Source organism: Choristoneura fumiferana, chromosome 18, assembly GCF_025370935.1.
Source record: "Choristoneura fumiferana chromosome 18, NRCan_CFum_1, whole genome shotgun sequence".
Classification (NCBI taxonomy): Eukaryota; Metazoa; Arthropoda; class Insecta; order Lepidoptera; family Tortricidae; genus Choristoneura; species Choristoneura fumiferana.
Genome location: NC_133489.1, coordinates 6560861 through 6584753, shown reverse-complemented (window position 1 = coordinate 6584753; position 23893 = coordinate 6560861). Strand labels below are relative to the sequence as shown.

At 36.2% G+C, this 23893-nt stretch overlaps 1 protein-coding gene across 7 annotated transcripts in view; it reads right to left on the bottom strand.

Annotated features, from left to right (window-relative positions):
• The window catches only part of LOC141438025 (myocyte-specific enhancer factor 2-like), a 68756-nt gene that overhangs the window by 15592 nt on the left and 29271 nt on the right, over positions 1-23893 (bottom strand). For all 7 annotated transcript variants that reach the window (XM_074101656.1, XM_074101655.1, XM_074101654.1 and 4 more), the window contains one exon: positions 2765-2898. In XM_074101656.1, the coding sequence (XP_073957757.1) occupies positions 2765-2818 (54 nt within the window). In that variant the 5' untranslated portion in view covers positions 2819-2898. The remainder of the gene's footprint in view (positions 1-2764; positions 2899-23893) is intronic.

Here is a 23893-nt window from a genome sequence, read left to right as displayed (position 1 = left end):
GGCACCGACTTCAAACTAGTACCTAGGTTAAGGTTAAATAAAAATAAAAGGTTTATTATTTAATGCTTTTCCGTTTTTTCGGTAGTTTTTTTTTATATACTTTTTTCCCAGCCTTGGGATCTTTTTTTTTTCAAAATGTACATATATAATACTAACTTCAAGGAAAATCCCTATCGAATAAAAGAAGAATTATCAAAGTTATGCCTGGTCATCTGAACAATCAATCATCCCCTGTTTCCTTACCCTTAGGGTAGGTATTTATTTTCCAAATTTATATGAGACCATCCTCGGGGTATACGCTTTCCAATAAAAACAGAATTATCAAAATCGGACTACTAAATATATATACCCATCGACTTGAGAACTTCCTCCGTTTTGTTTTGTCGGTTAAAAATTCCTCTATCTAAGTATCAGCACCGTAAAAAGACATACACCTTCCAAGTCAATGTCAAATCATAATCATTAACACGAAGCCAAATTGACCTTCGCTACTTTCATTTCAGCTGCCGGTCTCTTGTTTCAATCCAGTTAATCTTGAGCCCATCGCCGCCTAAAGGCTTAAGCATGAGAGGTCTAGTGATACTGGTTGTACATGTAATTAATAAATAAGGCGGGAGCGGTCGTTGTCCCCTATGATAATGTTTTGCAGAGGCAGTTGATACGCTGCATCTGGACGCAGTACGGAGTTAAGGTCAATTTGTCATCGTTGCAACGTTTTATGAAACCATTGATTACCATACTAGCAGTCATCCAGTATGTAACTGGACGACTTAGGCGTTTTTCTTTTATCTCGTTACTTCACTACCTAAAAAGTAGCTACTTCTGAAATTTGATCTTTCAATCTATGGTAGGGGTATTCAAAAGTAGCTGTTGTTTTTTTGAGTTTAGGTAATTTTTTTTCGAATTAACCAGACCGTGCTGTGAATATCGATGATGAATAACTTATCTTCCTACCAAGCGCCATTATTTACCGTTTTGCAATGTAACAGTTGAACAAATTTAATCATAACCCAGGGTGGAACATTTTAATAATCAATTTCATTACGATTTCCTTGACGATGAAAAGTATGAGATGTCAACATGACATTAGTAGCACAAAGGTTCCACCTGGGCCATGATTAAACTTGTTCGACTGTACTTCAAGAAACGTACTCTTCTTATTTTCATATTGAAATAATGATTGCTTAAGAAAATCTGTTTGTTGGTGTGTTAAATATCCTCTAATAACTACTTGGTGAAAAAAATGCAAATTTGGTCTTAAAAAACTGGTTTATAAGCTTGACAAATGTTTATGATTATAATGATTATTAATAACTAGAGTTTACCCGCGGCTTCGCACGCGTAAACTATTCGATCTGTAGTTGAGGTGTTGTGTTAAGAACAACTATCCCGTGGGAATATTGGAATAAAAGTAGCCTATGTGTTATTTCAGACATCCAGCTATCTACATACCAAATTTCATGACTCTAAGCATAGCGTAATCTGGCGCGCGACAATGAATGGGTAAAGAGCTTTACAGACTGCAATGCAGGATAATGAATAGATTTCTTTTTCCCTGAATGGCAACACTGGCATAGATCGCTCGTTTTTGGCTCGAAATTCGAACTTGTGATTTTATTTTGCTTAACATACAAAATGTACACACCCAATATCATATTTTCTTAAGTTTTTCGCGATTCCCAAGGTCAAAGAATCGAATTGCTTTAAAATTCCAAAGAAATAATGCGTTGTTTGGGAGAAACGTGTCGAAATGGTGTTGTAGAGCGCCATCCTGCTCTGTCTCGTTTTTTTTGTTCCGTTCAGGCGGTTCACTTTTATATTATAGATTACTTTAAAGTGTATCCTGTCAGAGAGGCAATGGTTCATATAGGTATTATCAACGTTTAGATATAAGTCGTTATTCCAATTCCGGAAATCATTATACGAGGAGTAATTACCCGTCAATATTCATTGTTAAATGAACGAGGCGCTTTGCACATATTCATATGTAATTAGTTACGGAATTGCTTATAATTTTTTTAATAATATTCCTTGAAATAATAGAGGGCGAAATCGGAGGTGCGGCGGTTCCAACATATGATATTGCTTCATGTCAAAATCGGTAGTTAGAACGGCTCTGATTGTACAAGTATTTCACGGATTTCTGTGTTTACACTACTCATTGTTTGCACCATCATCATCATCATCATATCTGCCATAGGACGTCCACTGTTGGACATAGGCCTCCCCCATAGATCACTAGTTGCCTCGGTTTGAAGAAAGAAAGAAAGGTTTATTTTGACTCCATAAGTACCACCTAAAACTAAGGCTAGAACTAGCACTAAAACTATGTTACTTGGTGACACGGCAGGATACCAAAAAGGGTCTCCACTCAGCATGTGTTGCCGCACATTATGTGCAGCAACGCTGGTTTTCTGCGGAGCCCAAACGTTAAATAAACATGTATGCATGAGCCAGTTCCTTTGCCCCAATCAGACGGAGAAAAAAAAAATTAAAACCATAGACAAGGGAGAAGTGACGTGGCTCAGTGTAAAAGATAATAATACAAATACTGCTGTCGTGGGAATAAATAATTCCTTGAAGCGGCTTGTATCCACCGTGGACCCGCGACTTTAACCAGTCCATCTCATTGGTGGACGTCCTTCGCTGCGTTTGCCGATCCGCGGTCTCCACTCGACAACCTTTCGGCCCCAGCCGTTTGTTGTTTGTATGGTTATTGTCAAATTTAAATTATTCATGGTTTTCATATCTAAATGATACTAACCTGCCGATTCCGTTCATCTGTGATCCGTGATATTTGTATTTTCTTCCGACCCATGGTGGCAGCAATCTTGGTAGGGTAGTGGGAGCGGGGCAAGAGCGAACGGCCGGAGTGGCTATGTGGACGTCAACAGCTTTCTGTGGACAAACAGACACATTATAAACTCACTTCATCAAAAGTACCACAATTTTTTGTGAACCTATAAACCACACGATTTTATTATCTAGTCACCGCTGACTGGCACAACGTCAAAGTTAATGACTAATGAGAGTTTTCTGGTAGCTGAAATATTAATATCGCATGATTCGTTTGATATTTGTGTCACTGTCGGCATGGTTACTACCTGCCATCTTTTGTTCTCATTCTTATGTTACGCTTACCCGCATTTGGGTGATCGTTTATAAGTAATTAAATAGTTATGTTTAGTTTTGTTTAACTTTAATAGATTTTAGGTAAGTTAAAGAGAACGGCGAATACTGTTTCACCGTGATACAGTTTTATACTAGTACGGGGAGCAGAAGACGCTTACTCGCACCTAATGAGGCGTAAACAAATTTATCTTAACTATGTATACTTAGTATTTTGCCTCAATTTAGTGTAGTTGATTTGTAAGTAAGCAGTGGTTACATTTATGGTACTGAATAAAGTTTATTTATATTTATTTATTTATAATGTCGGCGGCTGATCGTAAAATCCGCCAGATCACTAAATTCCTAGGCATACATGACGATGTTGCGACATTTTGTTTGCTAGAAAGCACTCATTGTTCTCTAAATGTCTTTTTTTCTGGAAATGAAAGATTTAAAAAAAGGATTATTTATTAGGTACTTAATTCAAATAATATAATATACATAATTTAATATGACTATCTAACCTAAACAACAAAAATTTGGAAAAACCCCGGCTGAACCGATTTTGATAAAAAATCTCTAAAAACCATTGCTAAAAAACCTGCTTTCTAATAAAAAAAACCGCATTCAAATCGGTTCACCCGTTTAAGAGCTATGGAGCCACAGACAGACACACAGACACACATAGCGGTCAAACTTATAACACCCCTCTATTTGCGTCGGGGGTTAAAAACAAAAAAGGTACCTAACAATAACGCTTGTATTAATAAATAAGCCTGATTTTTGTAGCTAAACGTGTTTCAACTACTAGTTAGTCAGCTTCTGAACTTTAGCAGGAAGTTCAGGAGTATTGATTGTGATTCCGACGTAACGACTGGAGCGTCAATGATCAACCGCAGTACACTGTGCTTGCGCATGCGTCAGCGTAGAGGAAAACAAGAATGCTGTGCTAAATACTAGCAGACGAATGTTGACGTACAAAGAGATAAATCTGCTAAACAATAAAAGTCTTCTGGTATTTCTTGTTTTTACCGATTCTTCAGTTCTGCTAAACTGCTAATATTGTTGCATTAGATTAGACCAGGGTTTCTCAAAGTGGGGTTCGCTATTCGACGGTAGAGGGTTCGCGACAAGGTTTACGTGATGGTGGCTGCAAGACTGGCGCGATGATTAAGATTGTTTTTTTATTTCAACTCCAAAGTTACTTATTTCTTGTTGTTTGTTTTAGTTTGTATTTTCGTTGGCAAGACGATTCTTACCTAAATTTGTTACCTTTTATTGAAATAATTAATAAATAATATAGGTACATTATATTATGATGATGATTTAAATAAAAATAACCTTAGTATCTCCAACAGTCAATTTTATTACTTTCTTCGGGGGGGCAGGTTGGGGTTCGCTGTCTTCTAGAAACTTTAACAGGGGTACGTGGAGCCATAAGTTTGAGAAACCCTGGATTAGACTTATGTAATAATAATAACAATGTTTATATATTATATATATATATATATATATATATATATATATATATATATATATATATATATATATAATGTGTTATTATGATCTATAGTTACTCATAGTCATTTACTATCGCAATTTTTCGTAAGTTTATGGCTAAGATAACCAGTTGGAAAATCCCCGACATTGTCACTTCAAAGTTCAATATCTCTAAAACGGCTGAACCGATTTTGATAAAACATGTCTAAGAACCATTGCTAGAAAACCTGCTTTCAAATTTAAAAAATGCATTCAAATTGGGTACACCCGTTTAAGAGCTACGGTTCCACAGACAGACACACAGACACACATAGCGGTCAAACTTATAACACCCCTCTTTTTACGTCGGGGGTTAAAAATAAGCTCTAATCAGGATATATCAATCTTTGAAATCCCATCACTAGAAAACAGCGTTTCAATGTGGTCAAAACTTGCGCTGGTTTAGAAATAAGAGTAGAGTTTTAAAAATTAGAGCTCCAATTAATCTTTAATTGATTAATCTTAGATATACCCAGAGAAGGATAAAGGAACTATCCTAATAGTTCTTATCCCACGAAATTTCTGTATAGGTAGAGTCATTCACGATGACGCGTGCCGTGGTTCTTATTACAATGTCATTAATGTCCAATTTTGACAAAATCACGCGTCTTGGTTGATGGCACTAGGTATAGTGCCCGCTCGCGCGTGATGAAAGAATTCTTTACATATTAAATTGCGGGCAACAGCTGGTACCTTTCTATATTCTAAAGTTTATGGTGGTATTTTGACGGGAAAGGCAATTACGAGTATAACTAAAGCCTTTAGACTTCAGATTTATTACCAGCACCGTCTTTAAATATATTAAAAAAGTGCGCTTAACTTCTAAATAATTCATTTTCCACGTATATATTAACATTATTTTTCCATCAAAGAAACTGTACCACGTCCATTTATTTTGTTAGGAAGTGTAATTAAAAAAATTTACAATATGTTTTACACGAAGTCGGCGGATCCGTTAAAAGAGCCCCAAATTTAAATTAAAAGATTTATTAATGTAATGGTAAACTTAGTTTGTAAGTCATCATCATCAGTCATCAAAATATCATCTAAAGTATCCCTCTTAAAATATCACTAGGAACGACAACTCCACCATATTACCGGTTGCTCTCAACTCTCGCGATGTTGTCAGTGCAGGAGGCCTGCCAATGCTTCGACTTCCTCTTCGTGGTCGCCACTCGAGGACTTTTCTCTCCCAACGGTTATCTGTTCTTCGAGCGATGTGGCCTGCCCATTGCCCCTTCAAATTGCATATTCTTCGAGCTATGTTGATGACTTAGTTTTTTAGTACATATAGGTAATCCCTCGAACTGCCTACCAATTCAGCAGGTGACTAAATCTAATTAACTTAATTTTAATACCCTTGTAATTAAGATTGGTTTTTTGGAATCTTTTTGTATTTTTTATTTCAATTCCAAATTTTTACTTTTACGGTCATCCCGTAAAACCTAAATTGAAAATACAAACTGAAATATAGATGCACAGAAAAACCAGAAAAATAAGACCAGCACTGGGAATCGAACCCAGGTCCTCGGTATTCCGTACCGCGTGCCATACCGCTACACCACTGCTGGTCCCCCCTTATAATTAGCTTCACTCACATCATTAGGTAACTAAGTACCTGACTATCAATGTAACGGAATATTTGAACTTAATTTTCGTTCACATCCTATTGTTATATCATCACGAAACTTTGCATTTGTGCGTAATTAAGATGACAATACAATAATATTGTACCAACGAGCTGATCTGATGATGAAGCTGAAAGCTAGTCATCGGAACTTCAGAACGGAACAACGAAACCTAACGGAGTTTGGGCTTGTTAGAATTATCTCAGTGTGTACTTTGACCAAGAATATAGTATTTAGGGTCCGATGAGTGAGTTTTTTTTAACTATTTCTATTTTTATTTTAAAGTATAGGAAATATATTAATATTCAACGTCACACTTTCACATTACAATTTTATTGGTTAGGTGTCCATGGGCGACGGTGATTGCTTCCCATCAGGTGACCCGCATGCTCGTTTTCCCCCTACTATATATAAAAGAGTTTTATCTTGATTGTACTTTTAGTTACCTAACTGTACTTGATTTGTCATCCTACCCATCAACATATTTATACTAAACTATAAGTCGATACGATCACTAAAAGTGGGTGGAATTGTAAATTTAATAAAAGCTTGTAACATTGCATAATTGGGTCAAGAAAAAACTTTCACCCTGGTTTACATAATGAAAAAAAAGTGCTTTGCATGAGCGCAGTAAGTAATTCCGTGGTCATAAAGTTAGTGCAAGCCATTTACATAGCGTACTAGAATAATGTGTACATTATTTTACCCCGTACGCAAAAGAAGGGTGTTATTAGTTTGACGTCAGTCTGTGGCATCATAGCTGTGAACGTATCTTTGCAGAGCGATCGATGTTGTAAGTGTCGTGTGCTACCCTACATTTGACAGTTACAACGAAAATGACGATGAAAACGTGGGTAGTTGTGCGTGTGCGCCGGTGTTAGTTTCGTCGGGTAGTTGCCCGACCGAGCAGAGCGGTGGCGCGCAGTGCGCGTGTTGCAGCAGCCGCCAAGTCGCGTTGCTCCTAAAAAGAAGGGCTTCGGAGTAGGCTACGGCTACGGGTTAGGCTAGTGAGTTATCCGGTAAAATATAATTTAATATGAGTGAGTCTCACGGTAGTTTCATGTTCAAATAATTCTAAATTGCTTTTGTTACGAAATTGGGAAAAGACCAGATGGAATACATGACTGTCAGTACGACTTATCACGCCCGCGACACCAGAGGATTGCCGAGGCATTGCCAGCCCAGTGGACTTAAATGGAATAAGTAATTTCACCGGCTGTTTTACTCTCCGCGCCGGAATACAGCAGCATAAGCACTGCTGCTTAGCAGCAGGATTAGCAAGTAAGATGGTGTTAGCTATCCGGTTGAACTTTGCACATGTATCCCATTAACGAATTGATAAAGTAAGTTAATAAAGTTGTTGTTTACAATTTTTTATCGCAATGTTATCGGAGGTGAACCCGGGAATTAAATTTATTGTTAATTTATATCGATTAAAGTTTTCGAAATTTTACTAAGATTATGGAAGAAAACATTGGTAAACACCAGTTGCTCGCAACTCTTGCGACGTCGTTAGTCCACCTGCTAGGAGGTCGGTGCGTGCAAGTGGCGAATTGTTTCATTGTGGAGTGCTAAGGGCGAAGCCTTTGTTCAGAAATGACGTCTTCTGATTGATTTCGTTAGCAGGCGAATCATCTAAAAAGTACTCTAAGGGGCTGTTTCACCATCCATTGATTAGTGTTAACCGAAGGTTAAATGTGATCCCGTCTCCGTCTATTACAACAAAACAAATAGAGACGGCATCACACCTAACCGCCAGTTAACACTAATCAATGGATGGTGAAACAGCCCCTTAGAGTTTTGTAGATAGAAAAGCTAAATTATTTTTTACCCGACTGCCCGAAGGAGGGATATGTTTTTTTAGTTTGTATTACAATGATAGATAAGTAAAATGTATGAAAACCTTGAATGTACCAAATCTGGGAGCTGAAAATTGTTAACATTTAGTTAAATATGGTATCCAAATCAATATACAGTTTTATCCCCATGTTCAGTAAAAGGGGGAGGGGGTGAACTAAGGGTGGCTGGGGTAAGACAGGTCACAATGTTTATAGGCGGTTTGTTACATGCAATCAAGGGGTACTGAGTGATTACTAGACCGTGTCATTTCCATATAAACACCTCGCAAAGTGGCGGTTCACACAGTTCAACTGCAAATTTGACGATATTACTAGGGAATCGACTTCTGGAATTACGTTAATTACGCACATGGATGAAATTGCTACCGTCATGCATGAGTAGTAATTTTCTTACAGCGGCTATAGCGCCATAAATAAAACAGTTCTTACTATCGTTTTTTTTAGTAGTATCGTTTTTATTATGGTTGTATTTTATTTTTTTCACCACAAACTTTTTACATTTCTGTCATAATTATAACTTTAAGATAAATAAGGATTAATCGATGTCATAGTCGAATTTTATCAGTATGTGAACAATAATTAACTATTCAATCGTGAAAAACCTACGCAATAACATAGGATAAAACTTGTTATTCAATAAAATAAAATGTTCTTAGAAAGGCAATCTGTAATTTATTTTAGCTAAAGGGATGTATCGAAAGATATTGCCTGTAATCATGCCTTTTATCGGAACGGTTATGACGCGTAGGTGGTTCGACTGTGCGAGAAAATCGTGGGGAGAAACAGGGGGAGGGGGTTGGTCAATAAAATATTTAAGAGTTTATAGATTTCGCAACACCGTCGTATCTAAGTGGGTTAACTTAAATAGAAGTATTAGAAATGTTAAGTTAACGTGTTGACTTTATTTATACAAATATCAAAAAACCTGTTAAAAATAAAGTTGTGTTAAATACTTGTGATGTATAGATATCATTTAATAATATTGTAAATCTGTTTAAAAAAAATATACCTCGTTGAGTTTTTTGCGGGATTCTTCTCAACAGATGTTTTTCCGAACCAGTGGTAGATTTTTTTGACATTCATAAGTACTTGTTATAGCCTAAATTGAATAAAGATATTTTGACTTTGACTTTGCTTAATCAAAATTCTTGCGACTTGTCTTTCCGTGGTGCTTGTATACGTGGAATGGTAATGAGTAATGAGATTTGACAGATTTAACTGAGCGGTCAAAATGCTCGAATATTCACCCGATTTTTGAGAATCCCGCAGGAATATACCTTATACAAACTCAAATTTTTATTTCAACTGCCAGATTGTGGTCATGTTTATTTATCAATTAATAACTCCTAAAATAAATATTTAATGACTAATATAAAAAACAATTACAAAACTAATACTATATATAAACTAAACATTTTAACTTTGTAATTTTTAATAAAGTAAAAACGTCGTCCATATTTTCTGACACAGGCATTGACCCCAAGACAGTGGCAGCATTACCTCTCTGAATTGTTATTCCTAACCTGAGGCCAAAACTAGACGAGATGATAGGTTTTTAACAAAAAAATTGGTATCTTCTGACCATGGTTTCATTCTCCCTTTGTCTCAAAAGCAAGCGCCACAAACTCATGATAGTTTGTTAAAGTGGAGTATTTGCGGCTGGTGCCACCTTAGTGCCTTGGACTTCAGGACGAACTCTGGTGTGGGATGCAACGTGTGTCGACACTCTTTCCGCGTCTCACATCCACGCCACCGCGCTCAGAACTGGGGCGGCTGCTAAACAGGCTCAGATAAACAACTGCCAGATCTAATAGTTCACAAGTGCGTGCAGAAAAACCTAATAGGCAGTACATAAAAAATACATCCGAATCCCTCCTCCTTTTTTGACGATTAACAAATGACAGAAGCGACCACTCAAACACACTCGAAAACCGATCGCTAATAATTCCCGTGAGCTTTAGACATTACTGCCAATTCCACCTGTTTGTATAAAGCCTCTCGATAAACAGAGAAATTGAGTTTTTGATTATTTTCACGTAGATTCAATCTCGGAGATAAGCTCTCGCGTGGGACTCGATACCTTTCAGTAAATCGACTTAGTTTCAGGATTATTTACTATCTAGCTGTTAGCTGGGCGTCCGCGGAAACTATACAATTTTCCGAGATAAAACCTATTCAAAGTCAAAGTCAAAATATCTTTATTCAATTTAGGCTATAACAAGCACTTATGAAAGTCAAAAAAATCTACCACCGGTTCGGAAATATCTATGTGTTTTATAAACCTATTGCATGTGGTTTGCTTCATCTTCCATAATGCGGACTAGAATGGAATTCCGTCCCATCGTCTTTATTTCCGGATAGATACAACCTAGTACAAGCTATTGAATGAATAGGCTGTTACTGAACCAGTGAGATACACCTTTGTCCTCATCTGTACTTTTCATCAGGTGAGATATTGGTCAATCAAGGGTCAGTTATATGTAAAAAAAACCTTATTAGGGTCTCAAACCAAATTCGTATTAAATAACTATTACCCGAGACTTGTGTTTGCGAAGAATTTGTTTATCGCTTAGCCTTGGGAACAATACAATTAATTTCCGGGATAAAAACTATCCTATTTCTTTTTCAGGGCCTCATACACACCGAATTCCATAAATTGATTGGTGGAATACTACAAGCGTGAAAGCGTAATAAACAAATATACTCAGTTTCGTATTTGTAATATTAGTGGATAATGTAGGGGTAGGTATAGGTAGTTTCTTAAGTATGTACTAAGTTTTAAGAGCCAATATGTTTTTCTGTTTAATATTATTACTGTTTAAAATAAATTGTATTTTTAAAGGTTAACGTACTCTAATAAATGGAAAAAAAATTTAATACATTATGGCGACGTGATTTTTTATCTCTTGAATAGGTACATTCACAAGCGCCAATATTGACACAACAACGTGTGCATAAATATCTGATACGACTCTAGGACGCGTCAGATATTTTTGCACGCTCCGCTGTAACAGATATTAATGCAGGTGACTGTACCTATTTAATATGTTTACCAGATTTTTTTCCGTGTTATTTGTTTTTTCAATGTGTAATTTCCTAGTGCGTTGAGGATGTTTATGTATTTATTACAAAAAAATACCTGTGTGCCTGATGCAACAATCAACACCGCCAGCAAAATATATACCTAGGCCTAAATTATATTGTGATGATGTGAAGGTTGGTATACAATTTTTTTATTACAAAGAATAAAAATAATACCAAAGTATACTTTTTGTTAGTCCTACAGTAATTTTAATCACAAAGGTATTAAACACGAATGTTCCAAGAAACTTATACTTACAACAAAGAGCGGACCGTGCATTTTCAAAAAACTATAGATTGCTCTCTATACTGTAGAATAAACTGGTCTGCCAACTAGTCTCAGGTCGCATTATGACCTTGTGGGGGAGTTAACCTGCAGGGGGTGGAATGGGAGATACGCGTGCAACGTCGCACACAAATGCATAGTCTGACGTATGCAGTGAGAGGTCTCGTACGTGGGTGGTTCGATTCGGGGGTTTTTATTATGAAATCTTTACTACTTATTAGGTAAGGTTTGATAATTGGGTGATAAGCGGAAGCTATAAGTGTTAGTTTCGTCGGACAGTCGCGCGAGCAGAGCGGTGGCGCGTAGTGTGCGTGTTGCGGCAGCCGCCGAGTCGCGTGCTCCTGAGAGGAAGGGCTACGAAATAGCCCGAAACATGTCGAGCTAAACTCGGTTTAAGACGTGAGTTATCCGTTACAATATCATTTAATATGTATAGATGTATACAGAAACAGGTAATTTTGTATGTTGAGTGGGCCAAATTTCGTGCCGCTGAATAATTATAATTCATATTGCGACCATCCCTAGCATGACGTGGGGGGCACAGAGAGGTTTGAGTACGTAGGCTGTGGCTACACTATTATATATTCGCGATACGCGATATCAGAGATATTTTCTATGATAATATTGACTGCTAATACCTCATGAGCTCCCTATGCTTGATCACAGGTAGACTGATGCTGTAAGGTGTGTGTTATTCCAAATATCGAAAGCTTATTATGGCAAAAATATCTCTCAACGACCTTCCGCATACAATTGGATATCACCGTTCTTTTTTTAACACTTAAAAAAATACATAAGATTTAAAATTTGAACATATATTTTGAAGTTAAAAAAAAACTCATTTGAGTGGTAATGACACCTACGAATTCGCGAATTTTATATAAAATAGCACCAAAAAAACCACATTAATGTTATATATAAGCCTTACAGTGATAGTTTAGCATAAAATGGCATATCTAATTAAATAACAATGAATGACCTTCAATTTCTGGAATTTCTTTCACATTTATAATATTAGTAAGGATAGTGTGGATTCGATATAATTTCTACGGGACGTTGACTGCGATTAACTTTAATGAGTTCACTACTTAATTTATATTTTCTTCATTAGCGTGTGTCAAGTTCCCAATTTGCATTGGCCCTTTAAAACTAAGAGCTCAACTAATGAGACTAATATGTTTCACATGTGGAAATGTTGTTGTTTCTTTGAATTTTTCTAACAGCATTTATGATTGGCTTATATCTCTTGTATATCACAGTTTGCGTTGCGGCTTAGTGCGGCCTCAGCCTTCGGGGCTGTGGGCTCTGTGGTGGTGGTTGGGGGGTTCCAACTACCGTGGGCGTGGAGGGGGGAGAAGGTTTCCGGCGGTGTGCAGACACGTGGAAATCCCGGGAAGCTAATTGATGTTTATTTCATCACGTTATTAGCGAACTTGATTTCATTTTCACTGAGACTTAGCGTTTGTTGTGGCTTTATGTCATACATTTAATTTGTAGATTTCAATTTCATTTTATAAGTGGTTATTGAAAATGAAAATTATGCTTACTTACATATGTATGTAGAAAAAGTTGCGTAACCAAATTATTCGGCGGCCAACTGTGTTTTGATCACTAATTTTTTAAATTAAATTGATAATTATTTAACTGAATTATCTTTTCAAACAAAAGAACTAAGCCGTGTCTAGTTATGAAAGCAATGAAAGGTAATGCACCAGTAAAAAGCATCTAAAGCAATTTTCATCGGTTATGGCTAAGTGCTAAGTGTAAGCAATAATTAATGAACTATAAAAACAATGTCTTTGCTCACCCGCGGCCTGAAGTTGAGTTGAGTTCATTGATATCTCCGCAATAAGTTGATGTCGGCTAAAATCCAGTTGAGGTAGGGCACTATCCTCACTAATATTAAACGCGAGAGTCATTTTGTGTGTATGCCTGTCTTTTCACGCTTAAACCGCGGAATCGAATTAGATGAAATTAGTATTAAAATAGTTGAAGACCCTGGGGCTGGGAAGGACATAGGATAGCTTGTAACTTGGAAAATTTCATACTTCCCGAGGGATAGTGATAGGGAGGTAAACAAACTATTCGCAAGCGGAGTAGCTGGCAAAAGCATTATAAGTGTACTGAAATCTTTAACATTTTTGCACAAGAGTTTATATACAAGTTGATGTTACGGATGAACCAAAGCAAAGAGCTAGGGAGAGAGGTATACTTGACGTTTCTTACTCGTAGAATCCGGAATATGGAAATTCGCCAAAGAACGAAAGTCATCGACATAGCTCGAAGAATATGCAAGTTGAGCGGACACATCGATCGAAGAATAGGGTAGGTGGACTGACGGTATCGTGAGAGTTGCGGGCAACCAACCGGGTGGATGCAAGTGGTGAGGTGTGTTCAGCAGTGGACGTCTTCCGGCTGATGATGATGATAAAGATATTATGAACCTACTCACGTATCACTGAACATTTCCACCACAAAAACAAATACCTAACAAACTTCGATTCATAGTTCATAGTAATTGTTCCCGTAATCGCTTTTGTTGTGGAAGTTTTGTAGTTATTTCGAAATTAATCTAAATTACGACTTCGGTTCTGAAAAATAACAATTCTTTTTAATCTACTGTATTAATAACAGCCAGTTCAATACTCAAAACTTACAATTAAGATGATGTAATCTTTTTTTTTTTTTTTAGTTTAAGCTTACTTACCTAATTATATATGTATAGGGTCAATACCTATAGGGGAGACCGAGGAGAGTTGTGACACAGCAAAGTTGTGACGTCGTCGATTTTTGGGAACTTATTTAATGCTAGTAAGCTCGCAACAGCTCGTAGTTGATAGCTCAAGACATGAACTAAAAAACGCGCGCTATCGCGAGCTCGCCAGCAGTTAATAAGTTCTTAAAAAATCGACGTTGACACTTCTCTCCTCTGTCACAACTCTCCTCGGTCTCCCCTACTTATTTAAAACATTCCTTTAAGTCAAATGTCAAAAAAAAACCATGATATCTGCGTGACGTCATTATGAAATGAAATGACCCACTAGGTGGACTAACGATCGTGAGTTGCGGGCAACCGATGCAAGTGGCGAGTTTGTCGCTAATTATAGCGTTCTAAGGAGACGTCTTTGTTCAGTGGAAGTCTTCCGGATGATGACTGCGATAGCCAAACTGTTTAAATTACAATATCCCACTAATCATCCCACTAATATGATGCGGAATTTCATTTGAAATTTACCTCGAGCTCTACGGTGAAGGAAAACATCGTGAGGAAACCTGCACAACCTGCGAAGCAATTCAACGGTGTGTGTGAAGTTCCCAATCCGCACTGGGCCCGCGTGGGACGTATATAGGCTGGGATGATGATGATGAATATGATAAATGCGAAAGTTTGTAAGTCTGTTTGTTCGTAAGTTAGTTTGTTTGTTACTCCATTTAGGTGAAATTCGGTATAGAGTCCCGGGGAAGTACATAGGATAGTTTTTGTCCCGAAAAATTGTATAGTTCCCGCGCGAATGCGATAACCAAATTCTACGCGGACGGAGTCACGGGTAACGCCTAGTGTTACCTAGTGCATTGACACATCACGGCGTAGACCTAAAGTCTATATGAATAAAATGTTATTCTTTTAACAATCATGTCAGAATAATTAGCGGCACATGTTCAGAGCAAACAAAGATGGTGCATTATTATTCCAACTAAATTCATGTTTTTTAGTCTTTGGAAATTCAAAAGACTATTAGCAATATGATGGTAGGTAGAGCGTAGTAGTATATTCAAGTTAATGAGTATTAAAAGTTTTTTTTTGCAGGTTGTGACGTGAGAAATTGGTTTATATGGTCACGTATTTATAGAGAGGACGACAGACTTAGTAAATGGGTGGAGATTCTGCTTACACTTCTAGGTAACAAGATATTTTAGAATAACCCTGAAACATTTAATTCAACAGATAGATAACTTAATTTGACTAAACACGCAAAGGCTTTTTTATCAGATTTTTTTATTCCTGTTACACATTTAGTCAAACTAACTCTACCACCTGCTTTATAGAGAATAAATTGTATTGTGTTTTTTTGCTTGTTCAATTCAATGATACTTGCGGAATTGTAGAGGTATTAAAAAGCAAACATCAGTTGGTAGGTATTATCATTATCGTGAATATTAGGTACTTTTGTTACTTAATGTATTACCAATATTTTTCTGGTTTAAACATGTTTCATATTTATCTGAATTAAGTTGACATTTTGTGAATGTGAAAGTTTCTTTCCGATTAAATTGAGTGGCCGTGTCCTGTTCTGGGCTGCGATTAATATACGACTCGTAATTGTCGACCCGGAATGAACAACAATAACATACAATCTGTGATCCTTATGCGTGTTACCACAGTAAATGTGTTACTTTGCGTTACTGAGTGTTACTTTACGGACGTTAAGTATGTGGTAGCGAAAGAGCAAGGTAATATAGGCTGCAGTTAACTCGTGGTGTGTATGCCAAATTTCAAATCGCTATCTCCAGTGATTTTCTGTCAGTTAATGCATTGTCAGTCGGTCGGTCATTATTGAACGAACTTCGAACTTCAATTTCATGGTCTAGCGGGGTGTGGTTAAAGTACTACCTGTATTTGACGTCGATAATTCAAAACCCCATGTCACTGTAGGTTTGAATTGTCAGGCCGTACATTACTGTCGTACATTATGGGTCAAAAAAATACGTGGTCGTACAAATAGATACTTTCAGGTATCAGAGGATTGTGAAGATTAACTGTCAAAGCCTTCTAACCCGGACGCTACAAGTTCGATAAACTGATATAACTCCGCAGATATATAGATTATCACGAGCATATTGATAAAATATTTGCACACACTCAAACCGACACAACACACGAGGCAACTAATTGTTAATGCTATCTACCAACCAACAGATAGAGATAAAGATAACTCACTTTTTACTAACATTGATTGATTCATAATGTGAATCGTTAAGTTGTTGTAATTTATTTATTTATGTATTTGGGCACAGACGGTACAATAAAAGTTACATTATAAACAATTACATCTAACATTGACCAACAAAGTTGCCACAGGTTATTAGTTCCCAATAATAAAATATAAAACGGGTATAAAAGTAACAAACATACAAGGAAAAAGGCTCCGACTTCCAAAAAAGAGAATGTACAATATCGATACATTCTCAAAAAAATGGCATAACAAATTACTTATTATACTAATGACAATCTTATATCTAGTTAGAAAAATGTTAAATATATCAATGTCAGAGAATTTGCTGTTATATATTTTACAAACTCGTTTAATGAATGAGTTCGCAGCATATTTGCGATGAGTAAAGGGTACATGAAGCATACAATTAAAATTTCTCGAATTCAGGCGAGGTACTCTCAAACCTAATTTACTCAAAAGATACGGGGAGTCAATCTCATTTAATAATATATTTAATAACAGGACCTGATCTCGGAACGTGCGCCTACTCTCGAGAGATGCAATCATCATCATCATCATCATCCCAGCCTATATACGTCCCACTGCTGGGCACAGGCCTCCTCTCAGAACAAGAGGGCTTGGGCCATAGTTCCCACGCGGGCCCAGTGCGGATTGGGAACTTCACACACACCATTGAATTGCTTCGCAGATTTGTGCAGGTTTCCTCACGATGTTTTCCTTCACCGCAAAGCTCGTGGTAAATTTCAAATGTAATTCCGCACATGAATTTGGAAAAACTCAGAGGTGCGAGCCGGGGTTTGAACCCACGACCCTCTGCTTGAGAGGCGATAGGTGAAACCACTAGGCCACCACGGCTTTTTCTACATCAAAATGTTTTCCAGACAGCGAAGCTTTAAAAACAATGGCATGTCTATGTTTGGGGATAAATTCCGAAATAAGGTTAGGAACAATAAAATTAACCATCCCTTTCTGCCCTTATCTTTTACCATTTGAAAGAAGGTATCGGTGATTGCGATGTTTGATAATATATGGCCTAATAATATAATCCAGCCGTTACACTAACCTTCATTTCATTACAATATGTAACCTCTTCTGCCCAAATGACAAGCACAGCTGTGTCCAATTTAAACAATGCTTAAAAAAAAGTATCTTAAGTTTTAAGTTCCATAATGCCATTCATAGTTTTTTTTTATGTAATAGGTTGTGAGATTCAACAAATAAACTAAAATTAAATATAATGACCCGGATAACTCACGTCTTAAATCGAGTTTAGCTCGACATGTTTCGGGCTAATCCGTAGCCCTTCGTCTTCGGAGCAACGCGACTCAGCGGCTGCTGCAACACGCGCACTCGATTTAAGACGTGAGTTATCCGGGTCATTATATTTAATATGAGTGAATCTCACGGTAGTTTCATGTTCAAAATAAACTAAAAATTTGATTGTACTAATATTCTAAATTCAAAAGTTTGTATGTGTTTTTTTTTTCACGCTTAAACTGCATAATGAAGTTGGATGAAGTTTGCTATGATAAGTATAGGTAGAGTCATTTACGATGACGCGTGCCGTGGTTCTTATTACATGTTATTAATGGCTAATTTTGACAAAATCACGTGTCTTCGTAGATGCCACTAGGTATAGCTAGATTCAGAGAAAAAGGTTGACACGACTGTTGTTTATAAAGAACTCAAACTTTCAATTCAATTGCTGGATTCAATAATTCACGCAAGCCAAGTTATCGGCTGAAGCTAGTAAAGACAAATTTTTAAGTTTTTTTTTTATTCGACTGGATGGCAAACGAGCAAGTGGGTCTCCTGATGGCAAGAGATCACACCGCCCATAGACACCTGCAACACCAGGGCAGGGGGATTGCAGATGCGTTGCCAACCCAGAGGCCTAAGATGGGATACCTCAAGTGCCAGTAATTTCGCCGGCTGTCTTACTCTCTACGCCGAAACAACAGTGCAAGCACTGCTATTTATTTCACGGCAGGATTAGCGAGCAAAATTTATTATTTAGTCTATATAGGTAGAATCATTCACGATGACGCGTGCCGTGGTTCTTATTACAATGTCATTAATGTCTAATTTTGACAAAATCACGCGTCTACGTGGATGGCACTAGGTATACTTAGTATTTTATTACTCTATAATAAAGAATAAAACGGACGAACATACTTTTTGTTGGGAAAACAATCATACCCTATTTCGAACCTATAAAAAAGTCACGCATGGTTAAACACTATATCAAATATCTTGAGTACTTACCACTTTTTGTTCCGTATAAGCAAAAGCTAGAGCAACTCTAATTACTTTTTTAACAATATTTTTTCTACTATAATTAACTCAAGACTTAATTTTGGTCTGTCTATATAACTTGGTCAAACTTTTTTTGTCGTAAAGACTTGGAAGTTTTTAGGGGAAAATTCCTATTTGCGTAGAATTAAGATTATTTATAAGACTATCAATTACAAAGGTTTATCATTATCAAATAAATTTTATAAAGCAAATATATAAAAAACATCACATTTAAAACCTGTTTTTTGTAGGTATCAGGTAGAGGTAGAGCGTATATGTTTTGACAAACAACTGAGCAGACAGATAGGGAAAAAATTATGTGCGACAAATACCTATTTGATTTGATTTCGTAATGATGGGCTGTTGTTATATAATTTAGCGTACATAGAAGTATACTAGCTTTTGCCTGCGGCTTCGCCCGCGTGAAATTCGATTATCGCGCGCTGTTCCCTCGGGAACTGTGCATTTTTACGGGATAAAAAGATAGCCTATGTCACTCTTGGGCCCATAAACTATCTCTGTGACAAAAATCACGTCGATCCGTCGCTCCGTTTCGACGTGAAAGACGGACAAACATACAAACACACAAACACACTTTCGTATTTATAATATAAGTATATGTATGGATTTTAATTCAATGAGAGCTACCGTTTTCTCGCTCACCAGTTGGCAAAATTTTACTACTTAATTATAACAACTATAATTTTAAGGAAGATTTTATTAATTTAACTTAAGTACTAACATAAAAATAAGGCTTTGTAACTAACAAACTATGGATAATAATCTGAATTAAATGACATTATTATTATTATTATTATTATTATAATTACAATAACAAAAAATTACAATACGGTATTTGACTATTTTGTATATGTTTTATAAATTAAAACTACACAATGCCTGTTATCGAATAGAAAAACATTTTTTAAGCTACCTTTACAAATAACAAAGTTATACAGGTTTGAAATTCAAGATTAGACAGAGTAAGACATACTGGCATGTGACGTCACACGCCATTACCGCCATACTTGCTGCATAGAGAAAAGCGTTTCAGAAAGAGACAGGTATATAGATTTTTCAATTCAGATTTAAATTTTCTCTTCGCTAAACACTCAGTATCTGTTTATCTATATTATCATGATAATATTAAGATGTGGCAAAATCAGGAGTTGTCAAATACCGTATTACTATTAATTATATTTTAACAATTATTATAATTTTTAAAGGTTTTTAGATCTTAAATTACTTATAATGTTATTGTTATTTTACGCAAATTCGTTTTTATCTTAAAAACAAATAAGTACTTAACTCTTTTTTAAGTTAGTTAAGTACTCGAGTATTTTTGAGTTGAAATTTGATAATGTAAATAGTTCACTACAAAGATCCATTAACATTTTCCCATTGTTTATTATAATTTAGTACGTAGGCACTTTAGTTACTCTCGTTTTATCACAAAAGTGTTATCTCTACAAATGATGTGACTAATTGAAAGCTTGTCAAACGTGTAGCTTTAGTAAATTATTATTGCACTCTTACTTTGTACAACAATACTTTTTATACGAAGACCATTTTTTCTTTCCGTGTTCGTAATTCAACAAGTTCCTCAATAGGTAGTCAAGTAAAGAAACGTAATCAAATTTATACATCAAATTAGCCTCAAATTAAATTTCACTGAAGCACCTGTCTACAGAAAATTTGCAAAACAACTCGTCTGCGAACTGCGTAGCGCGTCCGTTGCTAGGCAACGCATTCTTGTCCTCGCAAGATGGCGGTTGTGACGTCAGCCGGCGCGGGGAGGTCTCAGGGCCGAGCGACGACCGCGCCACATCTCCCAACGAGACCTCAAACAAGACCCGAACCGTCCTTGAGGCAGAAATGAGAAATGTCAAGCCTCACGTCAGGAAAATTGAGAAAAATCCCTTCAGTACAGCAAATAAGGCGCAAAATCGGACGAAAACATGACAGCGTGGTTAGCCGTGTTTCAAGTTCAATGAAAATAAAAGTGGATCGTTATTTGTACAAAGCCATTCTTAGCGGAAGGAGCATGCTGCTTTTGAAGTCGCGTTAAAAATGCTAAAGAAAGCATCATCAAAATAGTATAGCGCTACCAGATAAATGTAACTCTGGTTTGCAAAATTAATATACAAATTAAAACTACTCTTAAAACTGTTGTCGAAGCTTTTAAAGTCGGTAATGATTTAAAACAGTAGCAGGCAGAACGCAAGCGTTCGGTGACCGAGTGCGCCGCCTGTTAGCCGTGACAGAGATGACAATTGCGCATGACGTCACCTGGCAGCCACGGCCCAACACTGATAATGAAAACCGCAAATGTGTGCGTCTGTCAACACAAACAAAACTTGTCTGTATGCGGCACAGTTGTATAGTTCGAAGATCGTATGATCGTAATTATTAAGCTTTAAGTTACTAATTTTAAATTGCTAACAGTGTCGTTATTTCTATCAATCAAAAATCAGTTGAGTGATAAACAAAGACGATAATAGGCACTTAATTGACTTTAGTAAAAAGTTTTAGTATGTTCGAGTGATAAGCGGATTTTCTGAAGGAAATTGAAAAGCTGGCAGTATCATCTTCATCAAATTATCAGATATAAACGAGAACATTTTCCTTCACACCAAATGCTCGATAAATTTCTTCAGCTGTTTGAAATTTTAAGTAAGTTTTTGCTCGTCCTCCCCTCTAAGGCTGTCTTTGTTAAATAATAAACTAGTTTCAAGTTTTGTTTATTTTAAGTACTGTACAGTTTTATTTCATTTGTTTTTGTATTATTTTTTTTTTTTATTTGAATTGGAATTTGGCATGTTATGTAATTCTTACCTATATATAAAAACTTGATCCAGTCGAGCTCATAAATTTGTGAGCAAAAATTTGATCAAAAATATCTGAACACGACTGTATTGTTAACGGCCTACAAACGAGTTAAGATATTTTTGATCAAATTTTTGCTCACAAGTTTATGAACTCAGCCGTACCTAAGCATGTGGACTCTAAAATGAATGTCACCATTGAGACTCCTGCTTCACACAATCAAGTCTGCGGTCAGTTTTCTAGAAGCAGAGAACTACCTAAAACAGGAAAATATGAATTAATATTCCTTTTACCAGTGATTCAAATTTATCCCGCTGAAGTTTATGATCGACTTGAGCATATAATATGTTAGGAAATGGGATATATTTAGCTTTATTACGTGTGGAAGTCAAGCAAGGCGTTTGCCTAACAACGGGATACAATTAGTAAACTACATAATAAGATAAAGTCACAGAAGATGCAGATTCGAATTTCGACAAGAACCACAGAATTTTTGAGTACTAAGACTAAGTTCCAAGTATTAATTTTCTTTTCTTTATAATTGATTTTTTAAGAGCATTCTTTTCAAACGTGAGTGCCATATTGCAAAAAATTATAATATAATAAGATTTAAGACAAAACAAAACAAAGGCACAGAAGATTCATAAAAAATAATGTTATTTTTTTTTCGGTTAGAGTATAGACAATGTTAATAAAATGAATCGAAAAAAAGATCATTGATAAGTGAAACGTAATATGTTATGTCAATAACAAACATTAGTATGTTAGTTTAGTGCTTATATACATAAACGGTTGTGTAATTCCACTCTGCATAAAATATAATTCAACTCCTTTGTTCAAAAGATCTTCCACACTGTAATTTCTAAATTATTGCTTCTTTAAAGACAGAATTGTTTTGGTCACAATAATTACAGGGGATTCAAAGGGGCAGTCCAGAAAATGCCAAACACAACCGCTCCAATCACATGCTCTATTGATTTTTTTTACAGAAAAATACAGGGTTAAATGCCACGCCATGTTGGCTTTTTTCACCTACACTTTATTTAAAGGGATGATGAAAAAAAACAATTCTTGGTTATTTTTTTATTTGGAAGAACCGAGAGTGAAGCAGTTTAAATATTTTCATTGCGGAGGTTGGAAATACAGCTGTTATTTGTCGATATACTTGGAGATGTTTATCAATTGATCGAATTTACCCATATTCGTAGGTGCTAACACATTTTTCGCGATACAAATACACTTAGAATAACGACAGCAAATATTATGAAGATATGTGAAGATGAATTTTGGAAAATCTTTACTTTGTGTCTAGGAGAACTAATGTTGTATAGAAAAAAAAGACTTTTCCTGGGACCTCGTGTACCAAGAATTCGTTTAGCGCTATACCGTGCGAACTATGCAATTTCCTGGTATAAAGACTAGGTCCTTCCCAAAATCTCAAACTATTTCCATACCCAATTTCATCTAAATCGGTTCAGCGGTTGAAGCGTGAAGAGTTAACGGGCAAAAATACAGAGTTGCTTTGGCATTTATAATATTAGTAAAGATAATATAAGAGATATTTGTGAACTATGTAGATGACTGAATTACGTGATTAAATAGAAAATTTACTATTACACATTTAATTAAAAAAAAAGAAAACTGATACTAAGATAATATACATAGTTAATCGATTGCGGTGATTGCCACCCATGCCTTGATTATAAGTGTTCGACAGACCCTAAATAATTGACTACTAACGCTTATTTCTAAACCTATTTCAAAGTTATAAAGTAAGCTATTTGTGTAAATAGCAAAAAAGAAGGTAAAAGGTTATTTTTAGGAAAAGCAGTGATCGAAGTTCACTTATATACAGTCTCACTTCTTGACAGTAAGGTTTATCCAAAATGCTACATTTGAAGAGGAAATTCAAAACATACCTTTCCAGGATGAGCCGTGGGAAAACCTAACTCTTATCAAGTATCCTTTCATTAAGAGGAAAATGTTCCCCGTTAGCAATACAGAAGATTCCTCTTCAGGAAGTTATTGTTTTCCCATACACAAATCAGTTCGAAGCATTATTCTTAACATATACAGATTTCCCTCTATTGAAACAAGATATCAGATTCTGAATACCAATTTACGTACTGTTGAAGGCATCGTTAAACAAATGTATGTCTTAAATCGGGGGATCGAGCATGCTTTTTTGTTTGATACATGGGACTCCATTGCAAGTGTGGAAGATAAGATGTCAGGTCAGTCCTTTGTTGGAGATTACGAAGTTAAAGTGTAACCCGATGGTGAGTCTCTTCACATGCTAATGGGTGAACAAGA